The following is a 16,807-nucleotide window of genomic DNA, read 5'->3' on the forward strand; positions in this document are numbered from 1 at the left end:
TAAACTCTGAAGCCTGCTGTCTACATGTCACAATGAAGAAAGCCAGGCCCGGAGAGGTGAAGTGACTGGCCCCTGGCACCACAGCTGCCCTTCTTGAGAAAAGAATGGGAGCTTTGAGCCGGGCTCCTTCCAGTCACCTCATTCACCGGGTATATATTGAATGCTGTTTTGTGCACTGGGGACATGGCTGTGACAGGACTAAACAAGGCCCCTGCCCTCATTACAGTTTGAGGGAAGAAAAGCGATTAGTGAACAACCAAATACACAGATGAGATAGTTTTAGGATGCAGTAAGTTGAAGAAAATAAAACAGGGCAGTGGGACAGGGGGTGGCGATTGGGGCAGAGGCACTTGAGACGAGGCGGCGAGGGTAGGCCTCTGAAGGCGTGTTATTTGAGCTGAGGCCTAGATGACAGGAAGGAGCTGGCCATCCGAAATTCCAGGGTCAGGGTGTGAGGGAAAAGGAACAGCACGTGCAAAGGTCCTGAGGCGGGGCCATGTTTGGCATGCTCAGGGATTGGAAAGACATCTAGTCAAGTCTACAACCATCTTAGCCAGCGGCTCTCCAATCAAGCTGTGAGAAAACTCCTTTAAGAATATAGCCTCCTTGGCCTCGCCCACCAAGATTTGGATTCGGTGATGCTGGGAGTGGGGCCCCAGAACCTGTTTCTGAAGGCTCCGATGTAGTTCCTGGGCATCTGGCCTCTCCCCTCACCTGCAGGCTTGCCTTATAAAGCCAGGCCTTCCCTGACCGTTGCAGAATGGGGATCAGAGAGGGCTATGGCTTACCAAAGTCAGGCAGTCACACAGCGGCAGATCTAGGCCTAGAGCCCTGATCCTCTGCCTCCCCGATCAGGGTTCTTTCCTTACATTTCACTCCTCCCCCTATGGAGGTGCCACCTGGGCCTCACTGCCACTTGGGCCTACCTCCCCATCTCTTCTGCCTGACCCCACCCCTCACATACTCCATACAGCCTCCTCCGGAGTCCCCACATCATCCTCTGCTCCAGCCTCACCATTCTACACACTGCCCCCAGCATATGCCTTGCTGCTTTTTACCTGAGGGCCTTTGTTCTTGCCGTCTCCCCCTCCAAGAATACAGTCCTCTGCTCTCTACCCAGTCAAATCCTACTCAGCCTTCTGGTTCAATGCCAGTGACTCTTTTTTCAGGCAGTCTTCCAGGATTTCTCCCTCCTCTGAATTCCTTAGTGCTGACTTTAAATCAGATGGGGTCACCCATTTTCCCCAATTGCTGCCACCTTCTCTCTTAGTGAGTCTTCCTGAGAGTTCACTCTGGGCTGGTAACTATGCTGACCAGCTTTGGCTGTCCTGCTCTCGAGGGGCCCAGATTAGCGAGAAAAGAAATAGGCCTGAGGGACAGATGTTGACCAGTTTATACACAAGGTTTTTTGTTTTGTTTTTTTAACTTAAAAAAAAAATGTTTATTTGTATTTGGCGGTGGGGAGGAGCACAGAGAGAGGAAGAGAGAGAATCCCAAGCAGGCTCTGAGCTCTCAGCGCAGAGCCCAATGTGGGGCTCGATCCCACAAACCGTGAGATCATGACCTGAGCTGAAATCAAGAGCTGGATGCTCTGGGGCGCCTGGGTGGCTCAGTCGGTTGAGCGTCCGACTTTGGGTCAGGTCATGATCTCACGGTTTGAGGGGTTTGAGCCCCGTATCAGGCTCTGTGCTGCCAGCTGGGAGCCTGGAGCCTGTTCCAGATTCTGTGTCTCCCTCTCTGTCTCTCTGCCCCTCCCCCACTTCTGCGCTCGCTCTCTCTCTCTCAAAAATAAATACACATTAAAAAATTTAAAAAGAGTCAGATGCTCAACCGACCGAGCCACCAGGCACCCCTACACACGAGGTTTTGATCTGCTATGATATTTGACCTTCTGCGACCTCACAAAGTAGAAGTGTCATTAAGCCCATTCTACAGTTGAGGAACTGAAGGCACTGATCTGGGGTCACGCAGTCAAGGAGTGCTGGTTCCTCACCCCGAATCCCCCACTCTTTCGGCACCCCGCCTAGACGGGAGCCTCCTAGGAGCTGGCTCCTGGGCCAGTTCATCTGTCCTCCTCAGTGGGATCTGCGAGGATTGAGTGAGGCCCCTCCCAGCTGGGACCCAGGCCCGTGCCAGCCATCAAGTGGCTCACAGATGACCAGGCAGGACGGCCTGGGAAGGGAGGGGGCTCTCCGACCTCACGCTGGGACCATATGCCACCCCCTCTGGTCACCCAGTGGGCGTGGAGCTGTCTGGGCCCATCAGATGGAAGGGGAGGAGGAAGCCCCGGAGACCCGGAGCCTCAGCCCCGGGCCTGGGCCCCGAGAAGGAGGGGCCGTGGGCCCACCTGGAGCTTGGCAGCATTTCTGGGTCAGGGCAGGGAGAGGAAGTACAGGGAGAGAGTTGCACCAGGCCTGGCCATCTGGGTTGAAACGCCGGCTGCTAGGGAGGGGGTGAGGAAGGAGGGCCGGGGCTGGGCCCTGGAGACTGGATCCCAGGCTTCCCCAGCCCTGGGATTGGAGCCCTGAGCTTGGGGGGCAGCCGGTCCGGAGTGAAAACCCAGTGCACCTGCGGGCAGAAGGCAGCAGACATTCTGACAGGGGCGGTCTGGGGGACTGAAAGGAGAAAGGGGGTCTTGGCAGTTCTGTTTAAGTCCCAAGCTGGCCTTACCCCCCAACACCCACGTGTGACATCGGGCGAGTCACAACCTCTCTTGGCGTCCCTTTTCCCTCTGTGGGGAGTGACGCTGCCCCACTGTGACTGTTCCGTGCTGGGGTGTGAGGGGCACTCAGACCCGTGATGATTGGGGAACTGATGCCACATCTGGGTTTGTGATGAGTGAGGCAGCGTCCTCGGGGCAAGTGGCTGTTCCGTGAGGCCTCAGTTTCTCCAGCTCCATCGTCTACTCTGCCGGTGCCTTCTAGCTCTGCCATCCCAGGATTTTTTGGCAGGTTGTTGGCATGGACGAAGGAAATACATATTCTCTGGGCCTCTGGAGGGAACACATAGGTGCTGGTTTGAGACTGGAAGAAATTTCTACATCCTGATGGAATCCTGTGGAGGTGGGCTGGGCTGAGATGTCTCATCCCTAACACGAGGGAATCTGAGGCCCAGAGATGTCAAGAGGCTTCCTCTGAGTCACACAGCACCCAAAGAAACACAATGAGCTGCCAACTGGCCTCCTCCCCTGCTGGAGGTCTGGTGTCTCCCAAGGGCTCACCCTCAGTCCAGCTGTGGGTGGCTTTAGACAATACACTCCCCAGGGGTCTACACCCACATTTGGCCAGTCCCCCAGTGCCACCTGTGTTGGGGGGGGCAGAGCCATCCGAGCCTGGGGTCAGCACGGCCCTGAGTGGGCCATTGTCTGGGAAGGATGTTAGTAAATTTGTTGGTGGCTTTAGGGAGGGAGTCTGGGGGGCAGTGGAGCTGGTGGACACCCGACGGCCTCGAGTGTGACCTCACAGGGCTTGTTTCCACTTCCACCGCGTGGGGAGAGCCCCTGTTCCACCGCAGCCTGACGGAGGTCCTCCTCCTGGCCCTGCCGTGTTCCTGGACGCAGGCAGAGGCCTGTGACCTCAACCATCAGTGCCCCCCCCCCCCCCCCCACATACCCCTGCCCAGGGCTTCAGCCACTCAAAGCTTGAGGCTGGCCTGGGAGGTGGATGCATTCAAGGCTGCCTGGCCGGGACTTCCCCTGGTCACTGCTGTCTACCCTTGTCCCGACAGGAAGCCTTACAGGTCTGAGCCCTCTCGACACCCATTGTGTGGGGCCTGGTGTGGGCTCCAGTGTTTCCCCTGTCAGGACTGCTAATCTTCTTCACCTCCTCCTGTTCCTTGTTGAAGCCGGCTTTTATGAAAAGTTCCAGGCTGCTACCCCTCCTCCGTCTCTGGGTCAAGTCCTGCTCAACCTTAAGAACTTTGCTTTTTCCAGCTTGCCTGGGTTCCAATCCGGACTCCTTAGCACGAGCTGTGTGACGTTAGGGAACTTACTAACCCTCTCTGTGCCCGCAAGATTTCCTGTAAAACGAAGGCGGTAACCACCTGCCTCATGATTTATGTGAAATTTAAAGAGATAATGTGCACTGAACGCTACAGACAGGGTCTGGCACACAATAAAGGCCAAATATGGTTTATCAGTATTAAATACAAACTTCATCCTCAGACAGACCTTTCCAGGACAACCTTATAACCCTCCTCTGTGGAAAGTCTTGGACTTTTGTGGTCCCCTTCGGGGGCGAGCACCTCTCCTCCCTGGGTGGAATCTAATGTTAGATGAATGCTTCTTCCTGCTCTTACACAGAATGGCCTCTCAGTAAGGGCCAGACCCTCTGCCTTCTGCTCACCTCTGTCCTAACACTGGAGGGAAATGGTCCTTTACGGGCAGTTTCAGCCTTTTCAGGGGTAATTCTGACAATATGCATTTTTGTTCCTCCTTCACTGACTTTATTTTTAAATTAAAAAAAATTTTTTTTAATGTTTATTTTTGTGAGAGAGAGAGAGTGAGCAGGGGAGGGGGAGACAGAGAGGGAGACCCAGAATCCGAAGCAGGCTCCAGGCTCTGAGCTGTCCGCCCGATGCGGGGCCCGAACTCACAAACTGTGAGATCATGACCTGAGCTGAAGTCGGATGCTTCGCTGACTGAGCCCCTCGGTGCCCCCCTCCCTCACTGACTTTAAAGCTAACAGTGGGTTGGGGAGACTGCACTAGGCTGGCCCCCACCCCTGCCTCTGGTGCCTCTCCTGACCTGGCCCCTGCCTGGCTTGTGGTTTACCTGGACTTACAGCCCAGCCCTAAGGCTGCCCACCCCCACCGCTTCCCAGCAGGGTATTATTCTTCTCCTGACATCCAGATGCTGACAGTTCTCTACCCAGAGGGAATGTCTTGGGGTCCCTCTCTTCCTGGTCTTCTCTGGTGTCCTCATTATACAGCCCAAGTGGTGGGGTGTGGTGGGCTCCAGAGGGTCTGTCAGTGGGGCCCAGACTGCTCTAATGCGGTGATATTTGACCTGGGTCCTGAGGGATAAGGAGGGGTTCACCAGATGCAGAAGGAAGAGCTTCATTGCAGCCATCTGATCAACAATGGGAAGGCAGGTGGGAAGGAGCAGGTGTCTTTGGGGAGCAGATCGCTAAGGGGCTGGAGTGGGCAGGGGTACAAGGGGATGTGGCTGCTCTGTGACAGAGCTTGGTCCTTTTCAGTACTGTGCGAGTTCACCTGTGGAGGCTTTTGAGGGCAGGAGGAGGGGGGTGGAGGGTCAGATCTGATTTAGCCAGCCCCTGTCCCCCGCCTGCCTGCACTTACTAAACATTCAGACTCCCAGGCCCCATCTGGAACCACCAAATCAAGTGTCTTGGGGGAACGCAGAAATATACATGTTTAACGAATGGGGTGATTTGGAGGCTCAGGGGTGTGAAGGCTGCAGCCTTGATCCCAACCCAAAACAGCAGGTTGAGGAGGCGGGAGGTGGGCCTATTCAGGAGACCCTCTGCGGTCGAGATAGGAGTGGAGAACAAGACCACCGACAGACCGTGGGCTCTGTGGGACCCCGGCTCACGGATCAGCAGGGCCTGGGAAGCCTGTGCTGTCCAGGGCAATCACAGAGGGCTTCCCTTTGGAGGGGAATGTCGCAGGAAATGGTGGTAGGGAGGGTGTTTTGAAGTGCCCCTCCTCTTGTCTAGGTGGCCTCCAGAAAGGGGGCTGCTTACATTTAAAAGGAGGAGGCCACAGGGGCAGCGAAAGGGAGTGGGTGGCTTGCTCCACAGCAGCAGGATTGATTCCAGATGCTCTGCTGGGGTGTGCAGGGAGCTGCCTTTTGTCTGCCTGCCGCCCTGGGGGTCCCGGGACAGGAGGAGGGACAAGGGGCCCAGGCGCCTTGTCTTCCAGCTCTTCCCCTGTCCCCTGCCTCCTCAGTACCCCAGTTGGTTCCTACTCCAGACCCTCCTGAGGCCTGCAGAGATGTTCAAAGGCCAGGAATGCAGAAGCTTCTTCCTCTTCTATAGCTGACCCTCTTCCCGCCACAAGGTAGATAGGTGGGGGGTCCACAGCTTCTCCTTGCAGGTGGGGAAACTGAGGCACAGAGGACTTGAGAAGCCCAAGCATAAGCAGAGAGACTATGCCAAACCTTTGGAGCCCAACTGTGTTTACAGATGAGGTCCTGAGCTCCTAGCTACATCCCCCCTCCCTCTACGCACACACAACAACAACTAAATCTGCCAGCTGGGGAGGCCAGGCCAAGACCACTCGCTTTAGCCACTGAGAGTCTGTTGGCAGGGAACCTCTCGTCCCCTGATTGAGCAGGGCATTCCTGCTTTGGGAAGGAAACCGGGCCTGACGAACTCCAAGCACTGGGAACAGGACTGTTGGCCCCACCTTGAGCTGGACTTCCTGGGAGCCCTCCAGCCCCCAAAACTGGAGGGCGTGGCTGTGGAGGTCATTCTTTAGAGTGACAGGTGTCTGTGGGAGCCCCACCTGAGTGGGGAGGCTGAGCCAGAGGATGATGAATGCTAAGATGGCCCACAGCTTTGCCTCTGGACGGAGGGACTGGGTACAGCTTTTCCCTGGGGCCTCTGCTCTTGGAAAAGAGGCTCCTGGGCAGTGTTAGCTATTGAGAATGAGCTAGAGCAATACTTAACGCCACGGACGTTAATGGTATCCTTGCAGGCACTGTGGTTTTCCATCTGCCCCAGGGACTGGCCAGCACTCTGGGGAGAGGGGCCAGAAGGGTTCTTTGGACAACCCAGATTAGGTTTGGAGAAGCAGTACCCCTCCTGCCCCTCCCCCCCCCTCCCCATCCCAGGATGGCGCCTGGCTTCCAGCTGTGATCCAGGCTCCTCCTGACCTGGGGGCCCTCCCCCTGGCTGAGGGAGCCCGAGAGGGGGCTCCCTTTTGCGAGGTGCAAAACCCGGCCTGGATTTCTGCCCAGACTGCCCCGCAGCCCCCGCCCCCCCCCAGGGCCACGCCTTTCCAGCTGTTCTGGAGGGCTTCCAGACTGTCTCCAGCGCCCATGTGTGACTCCCTAAGACTGCATGTTTGGAGGCAAGACCACTAACCTCTGCCACTTTCTGTATGACAAAGGCAAGTCAGCCCTCCCTGGCAGGGCCTCAGTTTCCCCTTAAGGGAAGGGAGCTCCCGCAGGTAGTTGTCTGAATAATTTACAAGGTAAATCCAGCTCCAGGGACAAGTTAGGGGAGAGAGAGAGACAGACAAGGGCCAGGATGGTCAGGGAAGGCTAGAGAATTTGGGTCCTGGAAGTAGGGCCTTTGGGCCAGGCAGACCCTTTTGGGAGTAGGGCAAAGAGGAGTGAGAAGGAAGCAGCTGTAGGGGAGGCTGGAGAGAGTGGTTTGGTTGGGGCCCAATGGTTGGAGCTTCAAATACCAAGGAAGGTTGTTTGGACTTGGGGAGCCGTGGAAAGTTCTTGAGCTGGGGAGTGAGTGACCTGGAGAAGTTTTTCAGCACAAGGCCATAGCAGGAGCTGGCAGCTCTCTTCTCCCAGCCTCAGTTTTGCGTCTCTCCAGGAGCGTCGAGACTCTTCTGCTGGCTCCCGGGAGCAGCTGTGAACGCTCGGCGGGAGGCAGACCTCACGGCCTCCGTGGTGGCGTGTTTGGGGGACGGTCTAGATCACGGGGGGGCAGAATGTTGAGATTTGGCCAACCCTGCGAGATACGCGGGTGTTCATTACGCTCTCTCTACTTCCTGTGCGCTTGAGAGGGAAACACCACAATTGTAATTATATACAAATAATATGTGTATCCAACGGGACCATTTTTAAACTGTGAAGAATAGGCAAGTTTTCTGCGTGAAAGGGATGTCTTTTCAAGCCAGCGAGGGCCAGGAGCTCGCCAGGCGCTGTTTGTGGATCCACACTGCGCCCTGTGAGCTTGGGGCAGAAACGCGCCCTGCAGCGTCAGCCTCATTAGGACCCTGATTGAAGGTGACCGGTTTCGCCGCGCGGTGCCCGCCTGGCCGCCTTGCTTGCGTCCTGTCCGGTGTCCGGGAGCGCACGCACGCGAGTGTGCACGGTCTACCCCCGCGGGCGAGCTGGTGCGCCCCGTGCGTCCTGAGGTCGGGCGACTGTTCTCAGGCGCGAGGGGCGCGGACGGTGACCCTCCTGGGGACCTGCCTGGGGTCCCGGGGCACTCCGGGCCGCCTCGCCCCGCCGACTCCAGGCCGGGATTTCTCCTGCACTGACTTTCCGGGCCGGTGCCAGCCCGGCCTCCCTCCCGGTCCCCGGCCCCCGCCGCGGGGCCGGCTGCTCGGAGAGGGCGGGGGCGGGAGGAGGAGTTTGAGCGACTTTGTGGGGCAGCCGTGGCCTCGGCGGCGACCGCACCAGCGCGCGGGAGAAGGCAGGGACGCCCGCCGGGCGGGCCGGAGCGCGCGATGGGGCCCGTGTGAGCGCGCCCAGGCCCGGCCCGGTGCCCGGCGGGCGGCAGCATGTCCGCGGGCGGCAGCGCCAGAAAGAGCACCGGGAGGCCCTCCTACTACTACCGGCTGCTGCGGCGGCCCCGGCTGCAGCGACAGAGGAGCCGCTCCCGCAGCCGGACCCGGCCCGCCAGGGGTAGGCGCCACCCCGACCCCTGACCCTTGGGTCCCCTCTACCGCCACTTCACCACCTGATGCCCGGAATGCCAGGGACCCCCGATCCTCCTTCAGTCTAGATAACGGGAACCCCCCGCGCCCTTTCTGGCTGCCCATTACTGTGTCCGCTTGATCCCCCTCCCCCCTCCCCCCCCCCCCAGCTTCTCCCTCATCCGCCACCGTCCTGGGGAATCCGAAGATCCCGTCTCCCCTTGTGCCTGGGGCAGGGGAAGGGAAGACTGCCATCGGGTTCTCTTTCTTCCCTTTCTCAGATTCCACCTCCTGTACCACTGTGCCTCAGTGTACCCAGCAGCCTGGCAATGAAGTAATTTTGAGAGGGTCTTGGCTTTTCCTTACCTTTCCTTGAGAGCTTCAGCCTCTCAGCTTAGGGCCGGAGCCCATCTCAGGCCCCCCCCCCCACAACTTCTCTCCCAGGGACTTAGGCTTCTCCCCCTCTTGGGTGGAGGGACAGGTGGCTGGACTTCAGAGGGTCCTGTCCCAGGAGTCCTTGGCTCCAAAGGAGCTGGAGCTTTTGAATCTGCCTGGGACCCCTCGGAGTGGGTGGGCCCACCTCCTTTGAAAAGTTTCTCTCTTTCAAGTCAGGAGGCAGGACTGGGAGGAGGGGAAATGGGAACAGCATTTTCTTTTTTCCAGTAACAGGATCCTTAGTTGGGAGCGCATGTGATCCAGGAGGCTGCTTTTTGGGTCGGGGGGGGGGGGGGGGGGGGGGGGGGGAAGCACAACTTCCTTCCGAGGTTGGGCACCAGGTTGGGTGCAATGGAGTTTAGGGAGAGGACTCCCCGGAAGGAGGAGGGCTTCAAAGGGGACTTGGTCAAGGGCGAGGGAGAGAGAGGGGGAGAAAGAGAGGGAGAGAGAGAGAGAGCACGCACGTGAGCGCAGGCGGTTGGTAGTACCCAGCAGGGACCTGGGCCGAGTAGGTTATCTTGGGAAACGGGAAGGCTGAGTTTGATCAGGCCTGGGTTTGAGCAAATCTGTGCTTGGAATCCAGCAGACCTGAGGTCAGACCCCCCACCCCGCTGGGTGCTGGTTGTATGGCTTGAGCCCTGTAGTGTTGCCCCTGAACCTCAGTTTTACCATCAGCTTGAGGGCAAGTCAGGCAGTACGTGTTCATTTGCTTCCCCCAGCATGGAGAAGACTTTTCCCACAGTCGGGGCTGAACAACAACATACACGGCTTCCTCAGGAAGTAGTGAGTTCCTGAAGTAGTGAGTTCCCCATGCGTGGATGGGTTCAAGCTGAGATTGAGAGTGTGCACAGGTGTGTGCTGGGAATTTGGTCCTCCAGGGCCTCTCAAGGCCTGTGACACACATCCCCTTGCCTTCCTTGAAGTGGCCTCTGGCTGCTCCACCCCCATCCAGGCTTAGCCTGAGAGACCAGGGATCTGGGTTCAAGCACTGAGACTTTGGGCCAGTCACTTCTCTTTTCTGAGCCTCAGTTTCTCGAGCTGTGAAGAGGGCTGGCAGGACTTGTAGGGCCCAGTGAGGAAATGGGTTTATGCCGTGAGAAATGGGTGTGTACAGATGCCCCGTAATGCTCAGGCCACCCCAAGGCCTCCGCCCCTCCCCTCTCCTTGCAGATGCCCTGCATGACCTCCTCTGCACCTCAGTGCCCTTCTGTCCCTGACTGCAGAGGCACAGGGAGAAACAGAAGTCCCCCTCTGCTCAGCTGACTGGGCAGGAGGCCCTGTGTCCCGCGGTCAGCTGAGCCCCAGCTTCCGGGCCCCACCTGTGCAGGAGCCGCTGCTTTGTGTCCCAGCCTTGAAGGAGCTCAAAGCCTGCAGGGAGTGGGGTGGAGACTGTCATTGAACAGAAGTTCGATCTGGGAAAATCAGGGAGAGCTTCACAGAGGAAGTGACATTTGGACAGGGAGTCACAAGGTGGATAGCATTTCCCTCGGTAGAGGGGGTGGTTGAGTCAGATGTGTGCTCAAACCCCAGTTGGGCACAAAACTTTGGCCAGTTACCCCTCTAAGCCTCAGGGGCCCTGTCTGGTAAACAGGTGTAGTGACAGAAGGGTCATTTAAGAATGAGAGCAAGTGCACTGAAAGCTAGAAGCCTGTGCCGCCTGCAACTTGGGCCTCAGTTGGCGTTCTTACTCTGGCCAGAGAAACAGCCTGTGCACGATGACAGGGAGAAGGAAAATGCCTTGGGTGTTGTGGACAGAATTCGTCCTGGGGTGGGGGAGGGGAAGGACCCGGGAGGGGAGCAGTAGTCTGGGCCAGAGAAAGGGCCTTGCGTGATGGGGAGTCATGGATGGGCATGAGAGCTGGCTGGCAGGGTGAGAGGTGGAGGCTGGAGGCCCCTGCCCACCTAAAGCAGCCACGGACCTCCTTCCACTAGATCCCCGGGTCCTTGCCTCTGCCCCCAGGGCCGGCCCTCCTCCTGAGGCCAGCGCCCAAACTTAGGTGGTAAGTCATGTGGGGGGAGCCACCCGGTGGCCTTGAGCCAGTCCCTTCTGACCTCAGAAGGACCATGGGGGCTTGGTCCCATAGTGGTGACATCAGGGCCCGGCGGGGTGGTCTCCAGAGCCCCAGCCCCGAACCCGTCGCTCCACACCCATTCTGGCCTCCGCCACTAGCGAGAAAGGACAATGACTGAGAACTCAGGGGGTGTGTTTGTTCAGAGACAGAGAAGTGCAGGAAAGCGTTGCTGGAGGCCGCGATCTGCAGCTGGCCGGGGCTCTGAAAGGGGTGTGGCCAGGTTGCCACCTCTGGGGGAGCCCCCTGTGCACAGCTCCCACTGCCCCCTGGAGTCGTGGCGGGGGCCTCACTGTGGACTTGAGAGCAGGCCTTTGTCCTTGGCAGGGCTGCAAGCGAGGGACAGTGTCTGCAGCACGCCCTGCCCCCAGCTTGGAGCAAAGGGGGGCACTAAGCAGAGCTCTTCCTTCTCTGGGCCCTGATTGCCCCATCTGAGGAATAGGCAGAGTGAGACCTGCAGTTGACAATGGCCAGAGGCAGGGTGGAAAGAGTGACTTTGCGATAGTAAGGGTCATCTGGCCATTTCACACTGTGCTCTGTGACCCTGAGTCCACTCGAAGGCTAGCTATGGCTCTTGGATATGAGAGGGTCCTGTCCCCGGTAGAGTGTCATCAGCCAGGGTGCCTTCCCACTTACCTTCCCCAAGGTCAAGGAAAGTGTTGTCCGTCTGTCTGACTTATCTGTCCCCCCAGGGCCGCTGGGGTGAAATGCAAGCTTTCCTCTCTCTCTGGATAAAGTATGGCCCATTTACCCAACTCGCAAACATGTCTTGAGCACCTACTACGTGCTGGGCTCCAGCCTGGGCACTGGGCGGCACATGGGGATGAATGGCACGTGCTCCCACCCCTCACCAAGCCGCCAGATGGTTGAGGAGGCTGGCTTGCTGAGGTGCCCTGGGGCACAGAGCCCTTTTGGGGGTACAGAGCTGTGGTTAGTGGGAGACAGGCTCTGTTCCCAGCTCGGCAACAAGCTGGTTGTGTGACTCTGGGGACCTCCCGCGGCCTCAGTTTCCCCCTCTGTCAAGCAGGGCTAACCCTGCGCCTGCTGCCTGACATGTCGGGAGACCTGACCTCATGAGAGGTTTTGATTCTTCTCTTCATGTTGTTGTCTGAGTTTTTCCAGGGGTCCGGCCACGTGCCCGACCCTGCCTGGGCGCTAGGGACTTGGTGGATGGTTTCTCCTGAGATGGTCAGGCCCTCCTCCACGTCCATGCATAGCCCCTTTGCATGGCCTTATCTCTTGGCTGCTGTGTGGTCCCTCTCTCCTTTTTCCCGGACCCCTTTCCTTTCGGGGTGTGCTGGAGTCTGTCTGAGGGGCCTCTGGAGGGACTTTGAGCATACTTGGAGAAATGCGGGCAAGAGGGCCTCGCAGTGGTGCCCAGGAGGGCTGAGGCTGACCTCCTAAGGCGATATGGCAGCTGAGTGATCCAACCCTGGGAGTCCAGATGAGGACACTGAGGCACAGAAGCACCTTCATAGAACCAGGGTGGGGCAGGGTACTGGTTTGACACAGCCACTCCCCCGTTGGGAGCGATGGCTAGGGAAGCGGCTGTGTGCCACCACAGGGAAGGGCGGGGGCTGGAACCACTTCATAGGGACCCTGGCCTCACTGAGACCTGCCGAGGTGCCCCGCGGGCTGGCAAGCCTGACACCGGCTCTGAGCGTGGGGTCTGGTTGTGTCTTTTGTCCCCTCACCCCCGCCATCTTGGCCCCCCCCAAGGCTCCGAGTCCCAACTCTCTGCCCCAAATGCAACCTCTGTCATTGTACAAATATCCTTTCCTGCCTCATTTCTTCATTTGTACCTGCTGAGACACAATCCCTCTTGCGGGGCTTGACCCCAGCTTCTCCAGGCCCTCTTCAGCCTTACATACCCCAGGAGCTGGGATGCTCACTCCCTCTCATGGCATGTAATAAAGTTAAAATGGTTTTTGTTTGTTGCGTGCTTTCTCAGTGCCCAGCAGTGAGCTTAATTTTGTACTTGCCTTATCTCATTTAACGTTCACAACAACCCTGTGAGACGGATCCTGGCATTATCCTCATGTTATGGGGGAGGAGACTGCAACGCCAAGACTGGGGAGCCTTGTCCGGCATCACACGGCTCAGAAATGGTGGAGCCCAGCTCTGCAAGACTCCAGCTTCTGAGCTTACAGATGCAGCACCTCGCTATTCTGTGGGCAGGCAGATCTTTCTGAGGTCAGGCCTTGGCTTGGATAAGGCCTCCTCCTCCTATCCGATTTGCACAATGATTCCACCAAGTGTTCTCGGCCATCGTCTCCCCAGCTCCTGGCCCTAACTCGGGAGGGAGGCAGGGGAATGATTCTGTTGGCATCTGTTGGGGGTCAGGCTTCCTGGTCGGCTCTTCCGCCCGCCTGCCTGGGACCGCTCAGGTGATGCCCTGGGCCCGGTCTCACCCCCCGCCCCCACCCCTGTATCCTTACTCGTGTTCTGCCAACCGCGCACTTTCCCTGGGAAGGCTACAGGTTGAACAGCCCCAGCCCTGTTTCTTCACCACATCTCTTTGTGCTAAGCGGTCAGGGTCCCCTTGGGTGAGGTCCCTGAAGACGGGCAGACAGCCTGAGGCCCGCTCCGCAGAGCTATTCATGTCCTTGAGGGAGGCCAGGGATCCCAGGTCCCAGTTAATCTGCTGGAATGTCAGCCTCTTGGCCCATCTTTATCACCTTTAATAAGAAGGAAGATAATGGCTGAACTTGTGCCAGGCCCTGTGCCAAAAGCTGTGTCTGATCATCTTATATTTCTTTTGACCCCCCAATCCTCCTAGGGGGCAGGGGGCCTTATCGTCACTTCCCTTTGCCCGGTGGGGATACTGAGTTGCTATATGAAGTAAGTGGCTGTAAGAGGCAAGGTGTGAAAGGCGGCTGCTGGGCTCCAAAACCCACTCACACTTAGAACGGTGCCCAGGAACCCAGCGCTTCCCCTTTTCACGCTCTCTCGTGCTCAGTGGGGTCAGCTTTGCGGCTGTGTCTCTTCTTACTGAAACCTGGTGGTATGAGGGGCCGGAGCCTGCTTTGCTCAGCTGCTGATGGAGGTGGGAGGGCCCCTGGCATCTCCAGCACCAGGGGGCTAACTGTTCCCTTTGACAGCTGGGGAAACCGAGACCCGCAGAGCCAAGGGCGCTTGCTCAAGTTTATGCAAAGAAGTTAACGAGAGATCCGGCTCTGGAATTCTGACCCTTGCGCTCTATTTCTGCGCTGGTATTGTTTGTGGCTTTTCCTCAGGTTAGCACAGATAGGGAAACTGAGGCAGCTCGTTGGGTCTTCTTGGGGGAGGGGATGGGGGTTGAACTCCCGTGTAACTCGACGCAAACACGCTCACATCCTGGACCACATACGTGTTTTGCGTAGCAGTGACATGAAGCCTTTGGACTGTTTTTAAAAGAAAAGCCAACGACTGTGATATTTCCCCTGCACCTTCCTCTTGAGGCCACTTGGTTTAAATGTCAGGAAAGGGAGAGTATTTCCTGGTCAGGAACATTCAGAGCTCACCGGGAGCTGAAGTTTTGTTTTCTGTTGATTGGGAATTTGGGCAGTCTGTGCCCAGCTCCCCACCGTTACTGGGAAGGTTGTATTTGACAGTAGCTGGGAGGAGGGATTTGAGAATGAGCCTGCGAGATGCCACGCGGAGTGGCAGGGTGGTTATTTTTAGCCGTCCCGATCCAGCAGAGGCATTTGAGCGTTTGTTCAATATTTAATTATCCATCTGAAATTGGCCCACGTGGCCTTGAGTTTGGAAGCGGCTCTCTGTGCTGTGATTTCCTCTGACTGCATAAATAAGGAAGCGAGGGGAATCTCAATAGCCCTCCAAATAATGATAGCGAAAGAAAAAAAAAAAAAGAAAAGACCAGTAGCCTTGATACTCAGAAAAGACTGGCTCGGTTCTGCCGTCTAGACAGACCCACCTGTGCGTTAGCAGAAAAGACGAGTCTGCCGAGGACGCCCATCTCGCCCTTGGAAATGTAGCCGCGCTTGGTCTATCCATCCCAGACTCCACAGCTGCCGGGGTTTCATTCGGGATGGGCTTTCCCTCCTTTGCCAGTTTCCTGTGTTGACTTTGACAGCTGCTGGGTGCCCGAGAGGTGGTTTGGGGATTTTGCTTTTAGAAGTCTTGTTAGCTTTTATTTCCCTCCTCTCTTCTCCCTGACAGACAGGAGAGCACTTTCGGCATCTAGGCCGTGTTCTTTCTTTTTTCTTGGCCCTTGGAGGTGATGAGTTGACATGGCTGTGAAATGAAAAAGGCAGAGCGCAGGGAGGATGGGGAGGAAGATGTGGGGCTGGGAGAGGCTCCGTCCCCTCCCCTGAGCCCCTGGCAGAAGAGGAGGGAGCGGATGAGCGAGCGGAGCGGAGAGGAGAGGGAAGGGAGGAGCCAGAGGAGCCCCGCAACCAGAGATGGGAGATGGGGCTCCTTTTGGGTGTCCCTCTTGGAGTGGGAGGTTTGTAGACATTGGAAACCAATAAATTGGTTAGGGATAGTCTGAGGAAAAAATCGTTTCTTACCCGTTTATACTTCTTTTCTGGGGACTGAGTTTGGCTTAGGAGTGTGGCCAGGGTGGGAGTCCTCACTGCATGTCATAAATGCTGTGTGACCTCAGACAAGTCACTAAATGTCTCTGGGCCCAGAAGCACTTGTAGCAAACAAAGAGTATTATTATAGGGTGGGTGAATTGTCATGATCTGTTCATCCAAAGCCTGAGGGGTTAATTGCACCTTTATTAGGGCTGATCTAGAAATAAAATGTGATGCCTGTGGAGATCGGAACCATCCAGATGGTTCCTTGGCATCCCTTCCCCCAGAGGCTGCTACAAGTGTCACTTGTACTTGTTCAGAGCAACAGAGCTTTCGTGAGCCACCTACTGTTTGCAAACCCTGTGCCAGGGGCCCTCGTGGAGGATACAGCCAGTCCCCACCCTCAGGAAGCCGAGCCTGGGGGAAGGTATCCTATAATCAGGTTAGCAGATGATATGACCGGAAGGATAGACGGGGCCTTGAATGGTGAGCCAAGAGGTTGCAACTCCCCCTAGCAAGCCACAGGGAATCAAGGGAAAGATTTTGAAAATAATGGTAATTGTTACGCTGACTTGCACGGTGCCAGGGGCTCTGCTAAGTCCTTTTTTGCATCATTTCATTGAATCCTCATTCTCTCAGTTTCTCTAATCTACTCCATTTTGCAGATGAGAAAACTGAGGCTGTGACTGGGTAAGTTACCTGCTCAGTATTACCCAGCTGCTGAGTAGCAGAGTCAGAATGTTTAACCCTCACTATACTTCCCAGAACTGTGGTTTAGGAGCGTGAGTTTTAGTAACCCGCGCTCGAGATTGGTGTGGGTCAGGGAGAAGGTGGCGGCAGAGTGCCCATCATTGAACGTAGGTGGCCGTGTTGGCTGTCCAGAAGCAGGAGGCAGTGGGTCTGAGCTGGGAGAGGGACAGAAGGACCAGACCCGTTTGGGGGAGTGTGGGAGGAGGTGTCCTTAAAGACTTGGGTACGAAGCAGGGTTTGGAGGCCGGGCAGGGAGGTCATTCACGCTTCCTTTAGAATCCAGAGGGAGGCCAGTGGGTGTGGGTTTCGGGGAGGCAGAGGGCCGGTGGAGAGAAGCTGACAAGGTTGGAGGAGGTGGTACAGGGAATGCCATCCCCATCTGAGGACCAGTGCTGGGCACACGGCCACATTTGCTCCCTGACCGACAGCAAAAGAAGTGTAAGTCCAGTGCGATGTGTTTCCCAAGACATC

General features: G+C 57.0%; 1 protein-coding gene across 4 annotated transcripts in view; it reads left to right on the top strand.

Annotated features, from left to right (window-relative positions):
- The window catches only part of DAB2IP (DAB2 interacting protein), a 187,855-nt gene that overhangs the window by 57,653 nt on the left and 113,395 nt on the right, over positions 1-16,807 (top strand). The window contains exon 1 of one of the 4 annotated variants that reach the window (XM_023242672.2): positions 8,305-8,551. The exons of the other annotated variants lie outside the window; for them this stretch is intronic. Within the exon in view, the coding sequence (XP_023098440.2) occupies positions 8,428-8,551 (124 nt within the window). The 5' untranslated portion in view covers positions 8,305-8,427. Of the gene's footprint in view, positions 1-8,304; positions 8,552-16,807 lie in introns of those variants that run through there. 4 annotated transcript variants of the gene reach the window in all.

This window comes from Felis catus, chromosome D4, assembly GCF_018350175.1.
Source record: "Felis catus isolate Fca126 chromosome D4, F.catus_Fca126_mat1.0, whole genome shotgun sequence".
NCBI lineage: Eukaryota > Metazoa > Chordata > Mammalia > Carnivora > Felidae > Felis > Felis catus.